At 42.5% G+C, this 14,522-nt stretch overlaps 1 protein-coding gene across 6 annotated transcripts in view; it reads left to right on the top strand.

Annotated features, from left to right (window-relative positions):
* Tenm4 (teneurin transmembrane protein 4) overlaps positions 1–14,522 on the top strand; it is a 411,966-nt gene that overhangs the window by 246,639 nt on the left and 150,805 nt on the right. For all 6 annotated transcript variants that reach the window (XM_042690345.1, XM_042690339.1, XM_042690307.1 and 3 more), the window contains one exon: positions 14,308–14,409. In XM_042690345.1, coding sequence (XP_042546279.1) covers positions 14,308–14,409 — 102 coding nt within the window. The remainder of the gene's footprint in view (positions 1–14,307; positions 14,410–14,522) is intronic.

Consider the following 14,522-nt stretch of genomic DNA (forward strand, 5'->3'; position numbering starts at 1 on the left):
GCCACATTGCCACTTCCTGTTTTCTGGTGGTTAATTGGAAATGAGAGTCTCAGGACTCTCCTGCCAGGGCAGGGTTTTTTGTTTTGTTTTGTTTCTGGTTAGAGGAGTTTATTCATATCTAACAGAAGAAAAAAATATATGTAAACTCTTATAATCTGGAGCAAAATTTCCATTGCCTACCACATTTGAAGGTAGAAGTGTGTTATGTTTTTCCAGGTCTCCATACATTTAGTGCTTAAAGGATCCCAAAGAACTATCAAACCTAGCTATCCACAAAGATGATGGTGGATGCTCTTATCTCTGTCTCTCCAGATATGTCCTCTTCTCTCCATCACATGAATTGGCTAATTATAATCATGGATGGTTTCTAAGGGAGATTTCTACTTTTTATTGATTGATTGATTGATTATTGTGACAATACTGTACAGAGGGGTTACAATTACATGAGCAAGGTAATGAGTACATTTCTTATCAAGCATTGTTGCCTCCTCCTTTGTTTCCCCTTCCCATCCCTTCCCATCTCCACCCCACCCCCCTCCCTCCCCGATCCCCGGCCAAAGTTGTAAAGTTTGTTTTTGGACATAACGACTTGTACATCTCATTGTTGCAATGGGTCTACCTGTATCCCTATTTAAATGATTTGTTTTTTCCCTTCCCCTCTACAAATTATACCAACATCAAATACAATGAAAGCAGGGATTATACCGTAGGGGAGGGACATACAAAGCAACAAAGAAATCACCTTATAAATATTTTAGAAACAATTGCAAGAAAGAAAAAACATTTCAAGCCCCACGACCAACAAAACAAACAAACAGAAAAAAACATTTGAGTCCTTATCTTGGGGTTCATTTCTCCTAACATCAACTTATCTGACCTTTTCTGTTTGTCTCAGACATATACTAGTTATTGCAAATAAGGGAAACCATGGGACCTATGTTTCTTTGGGCCTGGCTTACTTTACTTAATATAATTTTTTCCAAGTCTTTCCATTTCCTAACAAATGGGACAATGTCATTCTTTCTGCTCAACCTCTCTAGGCATAAAAGAAACGCAAATCAAAACAACACTGAGATACCACCTCACCCCAGTTAGAATGGCTATAATCAAGAACTCTAATAACAACAGATGCTGGAGGGGATGTGGACAGAAGGGAACCTTACTGCATTGTTGGTGGGAGTGTAAACTTGTTCAACCACTTTGGAAAGCAGTATGGAGGTTCCTCAGAAGACTCCACTTAGAGCTCCCCTATGACCCAGCAATCCCACTTTTGGGCATTTACCCAAATGATCACAAACAAGGCCATACTAAAGCTACCAGCACAACTATGTTTATTGAAGCATTATTTACCATAGCTAAGATATGGAACCAACCCAGATGCCTCTCAGTAGATGAATGGATCAAGAAAATGTGGTATATATACACAATGGAATTCTATGCCTCCATCAGGGCAGGTTTTAAACAATGATCCTTAGCTCGAGCCTCCTGAGTAGCTAGAAATACAGACATGAGCCACCAGTGCCTGGCTCTTGTGAGTACCTGGAATTATAGGAGTAAGCCACCATACACAGCCAACATTAAGACTTTTCTCTGATATCTCCTTGTTTACAAATTCTAGCATCTAATTTAATTTTTTTTAAAAAACACCATACCAACAAAAATATGCCCTTCTCCAAAAAAGGGATTCTCTTTGTGATATTCATTCCAGGTGGCAAGAGACAGTGGCCTTATCAGAGGCCTAAAGAGACTCAACACCAGGGTGACAGCTCTGTATAAATTTACAGAACCAGATTGAAAGGAACAGTCTCTTTGAGAGAGCACCAGTGCAGGGCTACAAACCAGAGGTGACATGGCCTGGACATATCTATTTCCAGAGCCTGGTTCAGGCCAACATGGAGATTTTATTGAACCTGCAGCTACCTAGGTCATCTGTATGCAGTTTGTGAATTTGCAGGCCTAATTGTGCTGAGAGCAGGGAATGGGGGAACTTGATTCTCAGTGTGAGATGCTGTAGTAGTGAACAGCCTGGTGACTAGTCTGGATAAATGATCAGAGAGTAATTAGCAGCCTTCCCTACCCCCACGTGCTCAGAGCCTGTTTCTGTTCCTGCATTTGTCTGTCATTGTGGAATAATTCCACACAAAGTGATGCTCATTAGATGCAACTCTCTAGCCAGCAGCTGAGTTGAGCATTTAAAAACCTGATTTCTTAAGTAATTTATCCCAAAGACAGGCTTGACACGAAGTTGGCACGGTGATTAGCAGGTCACAGCGTGGGAGCCACAAAATGATTCTTCTGGGTCTAGCTTTTGCTCCACCCCCATCCTGCCCAGGGCTGCTTTGCATTTCAAAAGGCCACCTATTCTTTAAGAGCTATTCACACAGTACCTCCTGGAGGACCAAGCCCTCCTCTTTGGAACTGGTCCACCAGGCCTTTTGCATTCGTGGACAGTTTAGATCTTGCTGCCCCTTCTGGCTGGTTTTGCACACACTTGTGTATAAAGTCTCAATCTTTCTTCTAGACCTCAAAGTTCTTAGTGGTACCCAGACCTACATCATCAGCCCCACCTGGGACCCAAACCTGACTATGGGATAGGTAGAGGGGAGAGCCCAGCAATCGGTTTAAACAAGCTTTCAGGTGGCCAAAACAGGCCAAAGTTTGAAAATGACTGCTAAAACTATACAGGAACAAACTAAACTTTCCTAAGAACTTTTGGACAGCCTGTGGATACATTAGATAAGTGCTTTCTCATTTTGCTGAGGAATCAATTGTCACTCAGATACAATGGCTTTTTGTTGTTGTTGTTGTTGCTGGTCCTGGGGCTTTAACTCTCGGCTTCGGTGCTGTCCCTGAACTTCTTTTGCTCAAGGCTAGCATTCTACCACTTAAGCCACAGCACCACTTCAGCTTTTCTGTGATTAATTGGAGGTAAGAGTCTCACAGACTTCCCTGCCCAGGCTAGCATTGATCCATGATCTTCAGATCTTAATCTTCTGAGTAGCTAGGATTACAGGTGTGAGCCACTGGCACCCGGCAATGTAGTGGCTCTTATACACTAGACTCAAACTCCAGGAATGCCATATGTCAAGTCTAGTCACTCTTTATGCCAAATAAAGAGGCATGATGAGGGGCACAGAAAGGAGGTACTTAAGTACATCAGCACCCATCTTAGAGATACAGACGTTGGCCTCAGATTACATAGGGAGAACTAGAGTTTGAAATAGGTATGCATAGTTCAATCCCAAGTCACAAGTATGGCCTGGCTGAGCATTATCTCAGCAATTGTCTCTGAAGGAGTTCTGAAATGTTGTTAGCATCTTATCACTTGAGGTGAGCAGCAACAAGTCGGTCACTGTTGTCTGGCAGGTGATCTGTCCTGAGCTTTTGACTCTTCTACACAGGCTGGAGTCTGAGTAAAATAAAAGAGAAAAGAGAAAGCCAAGAGTCAGCCTCTCTCTGTTCTACTTCTCCCTCTTTCCATCTCTTCATTTCTCCATTTTTTTTCTCCCTCCCTCTCTTCATCTGGCCTTCCTCATTGCCATGAGTAACCTGCTCTGCTCTACCTCCCCGTGATGGACTGAAACCATGGGCCAAAAGAAATTTCTCCCATTAAGTTGTTTATGTCAGGCTCTTGGTCGTAGAGACTAAAACAACAAACAAAAACCAAATCTGTACTCCTTGAGAATCAGGACCACGCTTTGGGTGTTCCTGACAGTATTAGCACTGAGGGGTCAATAGAGACTTTGTTAGAGTGGATAAATGATCAGCAAATAAATGAATCAATATTGTTGTCTAAGTAGAATACAGCTGTGAGTGGCCCAAGCTCCATTTTGATTTTTGAATGTTGGTCAGCCTGTTCTCAAAACGAAAATAGGTTCTAGCTGGGATATTAGCAGTGACAGCATGCTCTATGGAGCTCTGATTCTGTCCCTAACTAGAGACTAGAAGCAAAAACGGCAGGGCCCACGTGGTTTTATTTTTTAATTGGATTGGCAGTGGTAGTATAGTGAACCAATCCCTGGATTAGGTAGGTTAAAGACTAGCCCTGCTACCCTCTAGTTACATGAATCTGAGCAAGTTCTCTGAGCCTTCATATTCTAATCTACAAAATGGAGAGTAGTGAAAACCACTCCCCACTCCTCAAAATACAGAGAGAGAGAGAGAGAGAACAGAGAGAGAGAGAGAGAGAGAGAGAGAGAGAGAGAGAGAGAGAGAGACCCACTGTCCCTTCTTGCATACAAGGAATGGATCCTTGTGTCCTACATAAAGGAATATGGCCTTTTATTTGTAAGGGTCAAATACAGCCATTTGCAGAGGTGTTTTAAACACGTTAAGTTTTGCACTTGTCAGTTATGAAGCCTGCAAATAGATCCAGAGGAAGTGTCAAGGTACATGGACATTCTGGGATTATTCCAGTGCCAGGAGCACAAGCACACTTAGGTGACCTCAGGGGAAAAGGTACGATAGTGAAGTTATTGCAGAAGAACTGCTCTGGTTTGGGACTCACATAAGCAGTGAAAAACCTCAGTAAATTTTTGAACTAACAGGGCCCCTTTCCTTCTCTTCATTCATGAGCCTTGCTGTTTCTTGCTCCTGATGTCCCTGTCCTGAGCTTCAGGTATCTGCACCATTCTGAGCTGCAGGCAGTGAGCATGATCCTCATTTAAGATAACTTCCTCCTGACTCTGGCTCTTCTTTGGCCATAATGAACTCCCTACCCCTCTCTTTCTACCCTATCTTTTGGCTTTGAGTCCACCACTAAGTAACACATTCTTTTAAAGTATATTTTTAATTGACCTGAGATTATTATGCTAGGAGTACATTGGGATATATCAGTGCATGTGTAGAATATGTATTGATTAGATCAGGATAATTAGTATATCCATCACTCCAAACATTTAGTATTTCTCTGTGCTGGGAATATTCAAAATCCTCTCTTCTAGCTTTTTTTTCTTTTTTCTTTTCTTTTTTTTTTTGTCATGGGGCCTGAACTTTTGGCCTAGGCGCTGTCCCTCAGTTCTTCAGCTCAAGGCTAGCACTCGACTACTTGAGCCACAGCACCACTTCCGGCTTTTTTCTGCTTATGTGGTGCTGAGGAATTGAACCCAGGGCCTCATGCATGCAAGGCAAGCACACTACCACCGAGCCACCTTCCCAGTCCTCTTCTAGCTATTTTGAAATGTATGATTTTTTTTTTTAAACAGTACTAGGGGTGTACTTGCTAGGTAAGCACTCGATCACTTGAGCCTCACTCCCAGCCCTTTTTGATTTAGTTTATTTTGCATATAGGATCTCTGCTTGTGCCTGTTTCTGGTGATCCTCCTACCTCTGCCACCCATGCAGTGAAGATTACTAGCAACCATACCACCATTCTCAGCCCAACATATATAATTAATTGTTGCCAACCATCTTATCTTGATTTTCTATAAAGTGCTCCTAATTGTTATTCTGAAACCCATGGGTACTTTTTTTTGTTCAAATACTATAGAGAAGAACTCTGATTTGGCAGAGCTTCTGTACGACAGTTTAAATCCCAGAGCACTCTTCCGTGTATGAATGAATTTTCTTTGAGTCAGATGCTCAGCCTGGTCCAATCAACTGTTGGCTGTGAAAAAAGTTGCATCTGGTTCACCTGGGCAAGCTGCGTATGTAGAAGCAGCTGTGAAGGATTTGGGACAGGAAAGGTGTTTCCAAACACCAGATATCTTTCCTTTGAAGGCCTCTGTGCTCTTAAACAGTGCAGTACTTTTCAGTCTCATTGGCCCTTGGTGTGTGTCTCGGTGGCCCCTCTAGCATATGTTCACAAGGCAAGGCTGGAAAGTGCTTGTGAAGCATCCTTTTGGAAAAGCAACTGAATCAGAGCCTACAGTCACCCTTTACCATCTGAGCAAAGGGCTGCAACATTCCTAGAAAGACTGTTGTCCTTATTTATTGGATTTAGGCAACCCATCAAGACCAAAAACAAAGTCTAAAACTCCTTGTACCTAATTGCCCTTGGGATTTAAAATAAAACAACAGAGGTCACACTCCCTTAGTGAGTGAAATCCCCAATTCCTTCAAGAGTTCCTTATTTGAAATGAGGCTTTAAGTTTAGTTATCTTTTTAGTTGTTCTTCAGTGAACAGGCTCTAGCTTATCAGTCTCCTAAATGTGGCTGCCAGATGTGAACTTCTGAACTCCAAATATGATCAAGAGTTCTTGCAAAGCTGAGCTTCCTCTCACTGTCTTCATTCTAATCCCTTTAACTTTTTTTTAATCCCAAAAATATAAGACAAGGAAATAATAGGTGTTTCTTTTTCTTTTGGCTACCTAACTACGTGTTTCCTTCCTCCCTGTCTCCTTTGTATTCCTGCTTAGTTAACAATTTAACAAGTGTCACTGGGCACTTGGTTTGTGTTTAGCTCTCACCAGACACTGTGGAGAGCTAGTCATGGTGCCTGTCTTCAAGGAGGTCACAGTTTCTTGGTGAAATTTGGTTTTCTTCCAAATTAATGAAGAGCCAAGACTGCATACAATCAAGGAAGCCATCTTTTCTCTAACCCTCTCCCAAGAGCTGTTCATAGCAGTGCTTCATAGGGTTCTAGTATGATTGGAAACAGATCTTCCAGTTCAAATGCCACTGCAGAACTGGCTTTAAGCCCAGGCTGTCAGAAGCCTTGTCAGATTTTTGTCATTGCATTGACCTAGATGGTTGCAGAATGAAGGCCTTTGAATTCCATCATCTGCAGAGAAAGCTGGGGTGCCTGTGGGGACTGACACCTCACAGGCCATGTAACAGCTTTCCAGCAACTGGCACCTGCCCAGTGTCAATCTAAAGTGCACAGGGAGGAAAGTTCTTTCAGATGCTGGCATGATTCTGCCAGTTTGGGTGATTTCGGCAGACATTAGGTGTAATTCGCTTTGACAGTGCTTTTCCCTGGAGAAAATTTACCCAAACACCCTTGTCCCTGCATTTCTGGAATATTGCTTATTTGCTTTCCTGTTTTTACCATGTAGAGTTTCTAGGAAAGAGAAAGAGTGTAAACTCCCCAATAAACCCCATATTTCCTTTTTGGATTCATTAGGTCAAGTTAGTGTATTGTTTTAGTTCACAAATGGAAGACATGTATAATCCTTTCTCAAAAGGCAAACTCATTACATGAGTAGAGTTACCCTAGATGCTCTTCAAAATAACTCTCTGAGGTAGGGGTTGTTACTAATTTCATTTCTCAGATGAGGAAAGTAGATTGTAGCAGGAGCCCTTGTCCAAAGAAGTAGCCTGGCTCTAAGATCCATACTGGGATTGGACCATGTAGCACAAGCTTTGACTGCAGATAGAACGTAGTTCATGTACCAGAGTTGCCCTAACCAATGTGTAACCCTGGAAAGATGACTGTAGCTGTCATTCTTCATCTGAGTCTATAAAATGGTGGCAAAGGCAGGTATTTGGAGTAAGCTATTTGGCAAAGGTCTCTGTTGAACTCGTCCCTTGAGTTGTTGGAGAATTAAATCCTAGCTAGTCTGTCTCCATCTTTCCTTTCGAAAAGTCCCTGTATGGTTGGTATAATTGGGGGAGGGGAAGGGAAAAAAAAAACAAATTGTTTAAATAGGGATACAGGTTGATGCATTGCAACAATGAGAGGAACAAGACACTATGTGGAAAAATGAACTTTACTATTTAGGGGGGGGGGGAGGGAGGAGTATAGTTGAGGTGGGAGGGAAGGGATGGTAGGGGAAAAACAAAGAAGGAGGCAACAATGCTGGAGAAGAAATGTACTCATTACCTTGCTCATATAACTGTAACCCCTCTGTACAATAAAAAAAACTCATTTACAAAAAAAGAAAGAAAAGGCCAGGAACAAAGAGACTGCAGCAGATTTAACCTAAAGTCTATATTTTACTAGTACTAATCAAGATGATATGTTCAGTCATCTCCTTGGCTGTCTCGTGAACCAAGTTTGGTAGCATTAACCCTCATCATGCTATAGAGGAATCCCAACCAGGCACTTTCCAAGTTTCTAGCATATTCTTAAGAAGAAACTACAGTAACACATAAATAAGGTACAGGTACTGGGGCTGGGAATGTGACTCAGTGGTAGAGTGCCTGCCTAAATGCATGAAGCCCTGGGTTCAATTCCTCAGTACCACATAAATAAAAAAATCCAGAAGTGGTACTGTGGCTCAAGTGATAAAGCAATAGCCTTGAGTACAGAGAGGCTCAGGGACAGAGCCAGGCCCCGAGTTCAAGCCCCAGGACTGGCAAAGAAAAAAAAAAAAAGACAAAAAGGTACAGATAGCAGACACAGGCATTTATTAACTCAGACATACCAGGAAACAGATTTGGAGAAGGTGAGCAGAAAGGAGAGACTGAGGATGGAGGAATAGAGTATATTCATGCAGCTGCTTCCTTCTGCCTATGGTGCTGGAGCCCAACATCAAGTTTTATGACCTCAGAGAAAGGTCTGCTTAGACCAAGGCAGGTGTGTCCATTCATGGTGAGCAATCAGAGGAGGAAATCCCTTTTCCTTTCTGAAAGCAGGTGGACACTGGGCCTCCTGATAGGAGTTTCCCTGGTGGCATCCTACATAAAGAGGATTTATATTTCACAACAGAAGTCAGGAGAGGATACAGTCAGGATTTCCTGGGTCCCTGCTTGAGAATCAAGAGGACTTCTAAGGATTTGGTTCTGATAAGAGTCAAGTAAGCAGCCTGGGGTGTATAATCCTAGCTACTCAGGAAGCTGAGTCCTGAGGATCTCAGCTTGAAGCCAGCCCAGGAAGAAAATTCTTTGAAACTCTTATCTCCAATTAACCATCAAAATGCTTGAAGTGGAGCTTTGGATCAAGTAGTAGAACACCAGCCTTAAGCAGAGTAGCCAAGGAAGAAGAGTAGAAGGCCATGAGTTCAAGCCCTAGTACACACACACACACACACACACACACACACACACACACACACACCACACACACACACACACACACCACACACACACACACAATGAGCAGAAAGAAGAGGCCTACAATGGATACTCCAAGGCTTCTGACTCCATGAGCAAAGTGGATTGTAGAGATCCTTGTCCAGAGCAAGAAGCAGACTGGCTCTAGGACCAATACTAGCTCAGGCCATGTAGCACAAGCTTCAACTGAAGATAGAACATAGTTCATGTGCCAGAGTTGCCCTAACCAGCTGTGTAACTTGCAAAGATGTCTCTAGCTGCCATTCTTCATCTGACTTTATAAAACGGATGGATCGCCCTTATCTCTCCTTCCTTCTCAGATCTTTCTAGCATTTGGAGCATTATTCACACAATATGTCTACTCACAACACATGTCCAGAGACAGTGCTAAGGAAAATTTTTACATTCTATACTCTAAATTTGATGGAGGGAAAACCAAGTTTCTGAAAACCAAATTTGGCACCAAGACCTCTTGCTTAGATAGTAAAATAAAAGCTGGAGGGGTACAGGCCCCCTCTTCCCACAACCATCCACCCAATTATGAAAACAAAATTATTCACGAGCAACTGGAGTTTTTATGCAGATCCAAGCAGATCTAAAGGAACACCTTCTGGTAAATGTAGTCAGCTGCAGCAAGAACAGAAGCAGAGCAAGAGGAGTGTGTGGAGGAAAGACTCACCCAACACTAATTGGGAACATAACATGTTTATACAATAAAGTTCACACTTCTCACAAGTCAGCAAATGGCACTTCTTCCCTAGAGTTTAGCCTAGAGATGTTCAATCAGGAGGAACTCATTATTTATGGGGTCCCAAGTGGCCCCAGCGTTGCTGATATCTCTCCAAGTGGAAGGCAAAACATACATTTCACCAATAGAAAACACTCTCTGAATATCTTCTTTCCATTTCGTGTTGCCATCTTAATATTAATTGGTGTCTTCTATAACTTCTGCTTCCTCCGACACCAACAGCCCTGGGCAAATTTTGTAGCATACAAGTTTCTAATCTGTCAGACTTAGCAACCCTCTCTCCACCAAGTCATACTTTCCTGACTGTTACCACGAGAGCTTTCTGGCAGGTGGTAAGCAGGTCAGTATCTTGCAGACACCACAAGTCAGAACCTAGAAAGCACATAACATCTATCTGCATTTGTTCTGTTAAAAATGCAACTATCCCTGGGTGCCTGTGGCTCACACTTGTAATCCTAGCTACTTAGTGGGCTGAGATCTAAGGATCATGGCTCAAAGCCAGCCTGGGTAGGCAAGTCCTTGAGACTTATCTCCAAGTAACTACCAAAAAAAAAATGCTGGAAGTGGAACTATGGTCAAGTGGTAAAGCACTATCTGTGAGCACAGAAGCTCAGGACAATGCCCAGGCCCTGAGTTCAAGCCCCAGGACTGGTTGTGGTGGTGGTGGTGGTGGTGGTGGTGGTGGTGTGTGTGAGTGTGTGTATTAGAGGGATTCTTTTTAGGAGACATCTTTTATACTATTGGGTTTAAGAAGGACTGAATAGTTGGAGCCTGTGAAGCCATCTAATTTACTTCTTTTCCCCCTGCATTTTTCACATCAATTATCTGTGCCCTGGGTCTCATTTTGACATGCCCATATATTCATACAATGTGCCTTGATTAGATTCACCCCTCTGTCATTCTCCCTTTCCCTTCACTCCTCCCACTCCATTTTCCAAAGCAATGTCAACAAGTTTCATTGTTTCATTTTTCACAACTATTTTGATATTTCCCCTCTTTTATTTTATTTCCCCTTTTTCATTTCCGGTAGGGATCACAGTTAATAATGACTGCAACCCCTCTATGTACTGGATACCAGGATACGTGCATAAATGGATCATATTAGTTTCTGTCCTCAAGGGGTTCATGGTCAACCAAGTCAACTGTATGGTACTTCCATAGGGGCAAGAGGAATGAACTCCAGGAGTAAGAGCCTGCTTCCATTGCCAGAAGGTGATAGCTTTTGAACTGGATGAAAAGAAGGAACGGAGGTTACCAGTTAGGGATTGAAGGAGATGGTGATGAACCACATGCTGAGAAATCCAGTGACGTAGTAATTCAGGCCACAGTCACTCAGGAACAGAATTACACCTGGCAGAGAAGGCTTTTGTCTGCCTCTCTGTCCTGTGCTCCCTGCAGCCTGGCAGGTGAGACAGCTCTGTCACTGCATGGTTAACCAGGAGCTTAAGGAAAAAAAGAATCTGCCTTAAACCTTCCTTGGGAGGAAGGCACAGAATCAGTGGAAAGCAGGTGACAAAATAAAGCAGAGGGGCCCATCAGCTGCACTGGACATTGATGAAAATGAGCTAAGCAACTCAAGGGCGGTGATGGGAGGGAGGGAATGAGAGAGAAAGAGGGACCAGCTGATACTAAGCAAAAGGAAAGAAAAGTATCTATCACCCAATTTGTTAAAGCTCATAGCGTTCAGAAACTTTGTAGATTAAGACGATGATGATTATCACTGTGAAGGTTAAAATGTGTTTGTGACCTTAGCTAAGTATAACTATGCCACAGTATTGTGAAACATATGTAGTCATTTAATAAAGAAATACTTGGAAAAACGTTCTCTTTTTGAGAAAGAATACTTAAAACTTCTAGAATATTTTTTTTTCTTTTTTACAATAAAGATGGCACTTAGGAAGCCACTGCGTGATTTATACACTATAGAACATGAATTACAAAGCCATTGGAGAGTAAAAATACTCTGGCCTGTGATCCATGTTCTGCCAGGACCCAGACCATTTACCCAGAAATGAGGCCAAGAGTTGGACAAGACATTCTTGTCCTCAACTCTGTATTAGTGTTTCACAGTTGTTGTGTTAGTGGAGTCACAGCATTATGGAAGTGGAATTGCCCACTCGAAAAGGAGGCACATTTTAACAAAAAAGAAACAGGGAGTTGAAACATTTCTTGTCTGGAATATTGGCATTCATGGAAGAGGGGGCAGACAAATGAGGATGCGGAAAGAAGATGAATATAGACAAAATACTTTATATTCTTGCATGGAAATAGAACAAAGCAACTTGAAGAGACTGGTTTGGGAAGGGAAAAGAGGAAGAGAGGAAGAGGGGTACTTATGACCAAGGAGCACTGGATATATAAATGGACTTGTTAAAACAAAGCTCCCCCCCCCCCATCATGTTATATTTCTGAACTTTTCAAATCATTGCCAAGATGGTACCAGAATACTTTGGGGGAAACACTTTCTTGAATGCCACCCTGCTCTTCATCACCCCCTCCATAGCTTTCCCTTGCCAGTTCTGCCCCTTTCCAGCTGCCATCGAACTTCTCTTCAATGTTTGAGTCTCAAGGTCAGGCCCCCTCAGTTGACCTCATAGTTAATTATAGACTCATAGTAAATTGTAAAACAGGAACTTGGCCCAGGGAATCATCTCTGTCATCATCTCCATTTTACAGATGATGAAGCTAAATTCCAGAGAAAAGAAAGCACATAGCATGATACTACAAGAATGGAACCTGAGTGCAGGTTCCCTTACCTCTAGATAGAGTATTTTTCTTTGTTCCAAGCTGCAGCACAGGTGACAGAGCATCTTCTTCTTGGTATCTTGTTCTCTTAGTGAGGCTGCACATTTCTTCTAGGTGAGGCTTGCTTCTTCAATGGTAACATCTCCTTCAACATGGCCTCAGTCTTGGCTTCATGATTGACAGATGTTAAGTAAAACAACAGATTGACTCCTGAACTCTACCTGCCTGAATGACCTTTCCTTCTACCTTAAGTCTAGCTCTACTGACTACTCTTGTGAATGTGGGGAAGTCACTGCCTGGACTCTGGGTCTCAATTTTCCTTCTCTGTTGAATGAGAACATTGGGCCCTTGGAGCCTTGCAAGCTCTGAAAGTTCTAGAATGCTCTGTCCCTCCACTGGCTCCTTTGCTGGATTTAGAGTTAGACTCCTGTCCCTTACCTTGCTCATTCTCCTGGCCTCTGCTGTGGGATGAATCCCTGCAAGGCCTAGATAGATAGCATAGTGTCATAGAAGGAGATTGGCTTGCAGTCCTAAGACCTAGGTTCAAATCCTGCCTTGGTATCTTCAGCCTTTAGCCAACTCAATTTATCTTTCCATGCTGCCTCTTTTTTTTTTTTTTTTCTAAATAAGGGATGATAATAGATGTTTATTTGTTGGATTTGGTGACCATGAAATGAGATAGATAAGTGGAAATCCAGGCCACAAAAGATATTCTGTGTAAACTTGCTTCCTGGTTTCATTCTTTTTTGTTGAGAAATAAAATATTCTAAATAAGTCAACTTTATGAGCTTACTAACTGGAGCAACAAAACATGTCCAACATTTTTATTAAAATCTTTCTGACAGGGATTCTGTTTCTTTGACCTATCTCACAGTGCATATACCAAGGTCTTAGGAGTAGTTAGAGAAGGTAGTATTTCCACAAAAGGTGGGCATAGCAGAAGATTCTGGAAACACAAGGAGGACAGAGAAGAAAATATTGATACTTTTTTTAAAGTGGTAGGTTTTTTTTTGAGGGAGTGTTGTGTTTTGTTTCATTTTTGTTTTTTTGTATATGGTTTTGTTTCTGTTTTTGTTTTTGGTGCTGGTTGTGGGGCTTTAACTCGGGGCCTGGGCACTGTCCCTGAACTTTAGTGCTCAAAGCTAGCATTCTGCTTCTTGAGCCACAGCTGCATTTCCTGCTTTTTGATGGTTAATTGGAGATAAGAGTCTGATGGATTTTGCTGTCCCAGCCAGTTTCAAACCACGATCCTCAGATCTCAGCCTCCTGAATAGCTAAGATTTCAGGTGTGAACCACAGTGCCCAGCTCCATTGAAGGTTTTTAAGCAGGAAAGATACAATCAAGTTCCTGTCTCAGAGATTAATTAGGTGGTAAGTCAGAGTGGGAATCAAGGCAGAATACTGAAGAGCTACTCACTGGCTATCCCAGCAACCCCAGTGAGGGACCATGAGGACCTGGATGGATATATGGAAAATCAGAGATGGGGAAGGATCATTTACAAAAAAGGGCCTATCAATCAGCTTTACAAACAAACAATGTAAGAAGTCTATAAGCATCACCCAGGATCACATCATCCCAAGATAACCTCTGTTCCAAACCAACCTCTTTTTCCCAATTTTTTTTTTTTTTGGCAGTAGACCTAACAGATGCCTGGAGATATATTTGATTTAGAAAGATTTGGATCAGGTAGGCATTTGTGACTTGAGTTGTACTTCAATAAGAGTAAAAATTAATACAATTTATAAGTTACTGGCTCTTTTAGGTGACCAGACCCAAAGAGCTCTACTCTGTGGTCTTGCTTGATCCAAGGCTTGATTCTGGGCTCTCGGTTGGGTAAAGCAGTTTCAAGTTGTCTGTTCTTCCCATCCTTTCTCCCCAGAATCGGTGGATAACTGCCCCAGCAATTGCTATGGCAATGGAGACTGCATCTCGGGGACCTGCCACTGCTTCCTGGGCTTTCTGGGCCCAGACTGTGGCCGAGGTGAGTACTCACATGAGACTTAGAATCTCTACTTCCAAGACCCCCTAGGCAGCTTGGGGTTCACTGCTCACAGCAAGTGCAGAAATGTGGGCCCACCTTCCTGACGTGCCCAA

Source organism: Dipodomys spectabilis, unplaced genomic scaffold (assembly GCF_019054845.1).
Source record: "Dipodomys spectabilis isolate Male_0828 unplaced genomic scaffold, ASM1905484v1 ptg000003l, whole genome shotgun sequence".
NCBI classification, from domain to species: Eukaryota; Metazoa; Chordata; class Mammalia; order Rodentia; family Heteromyidae; genus Dipodomys; species Dipodomys spectabilis.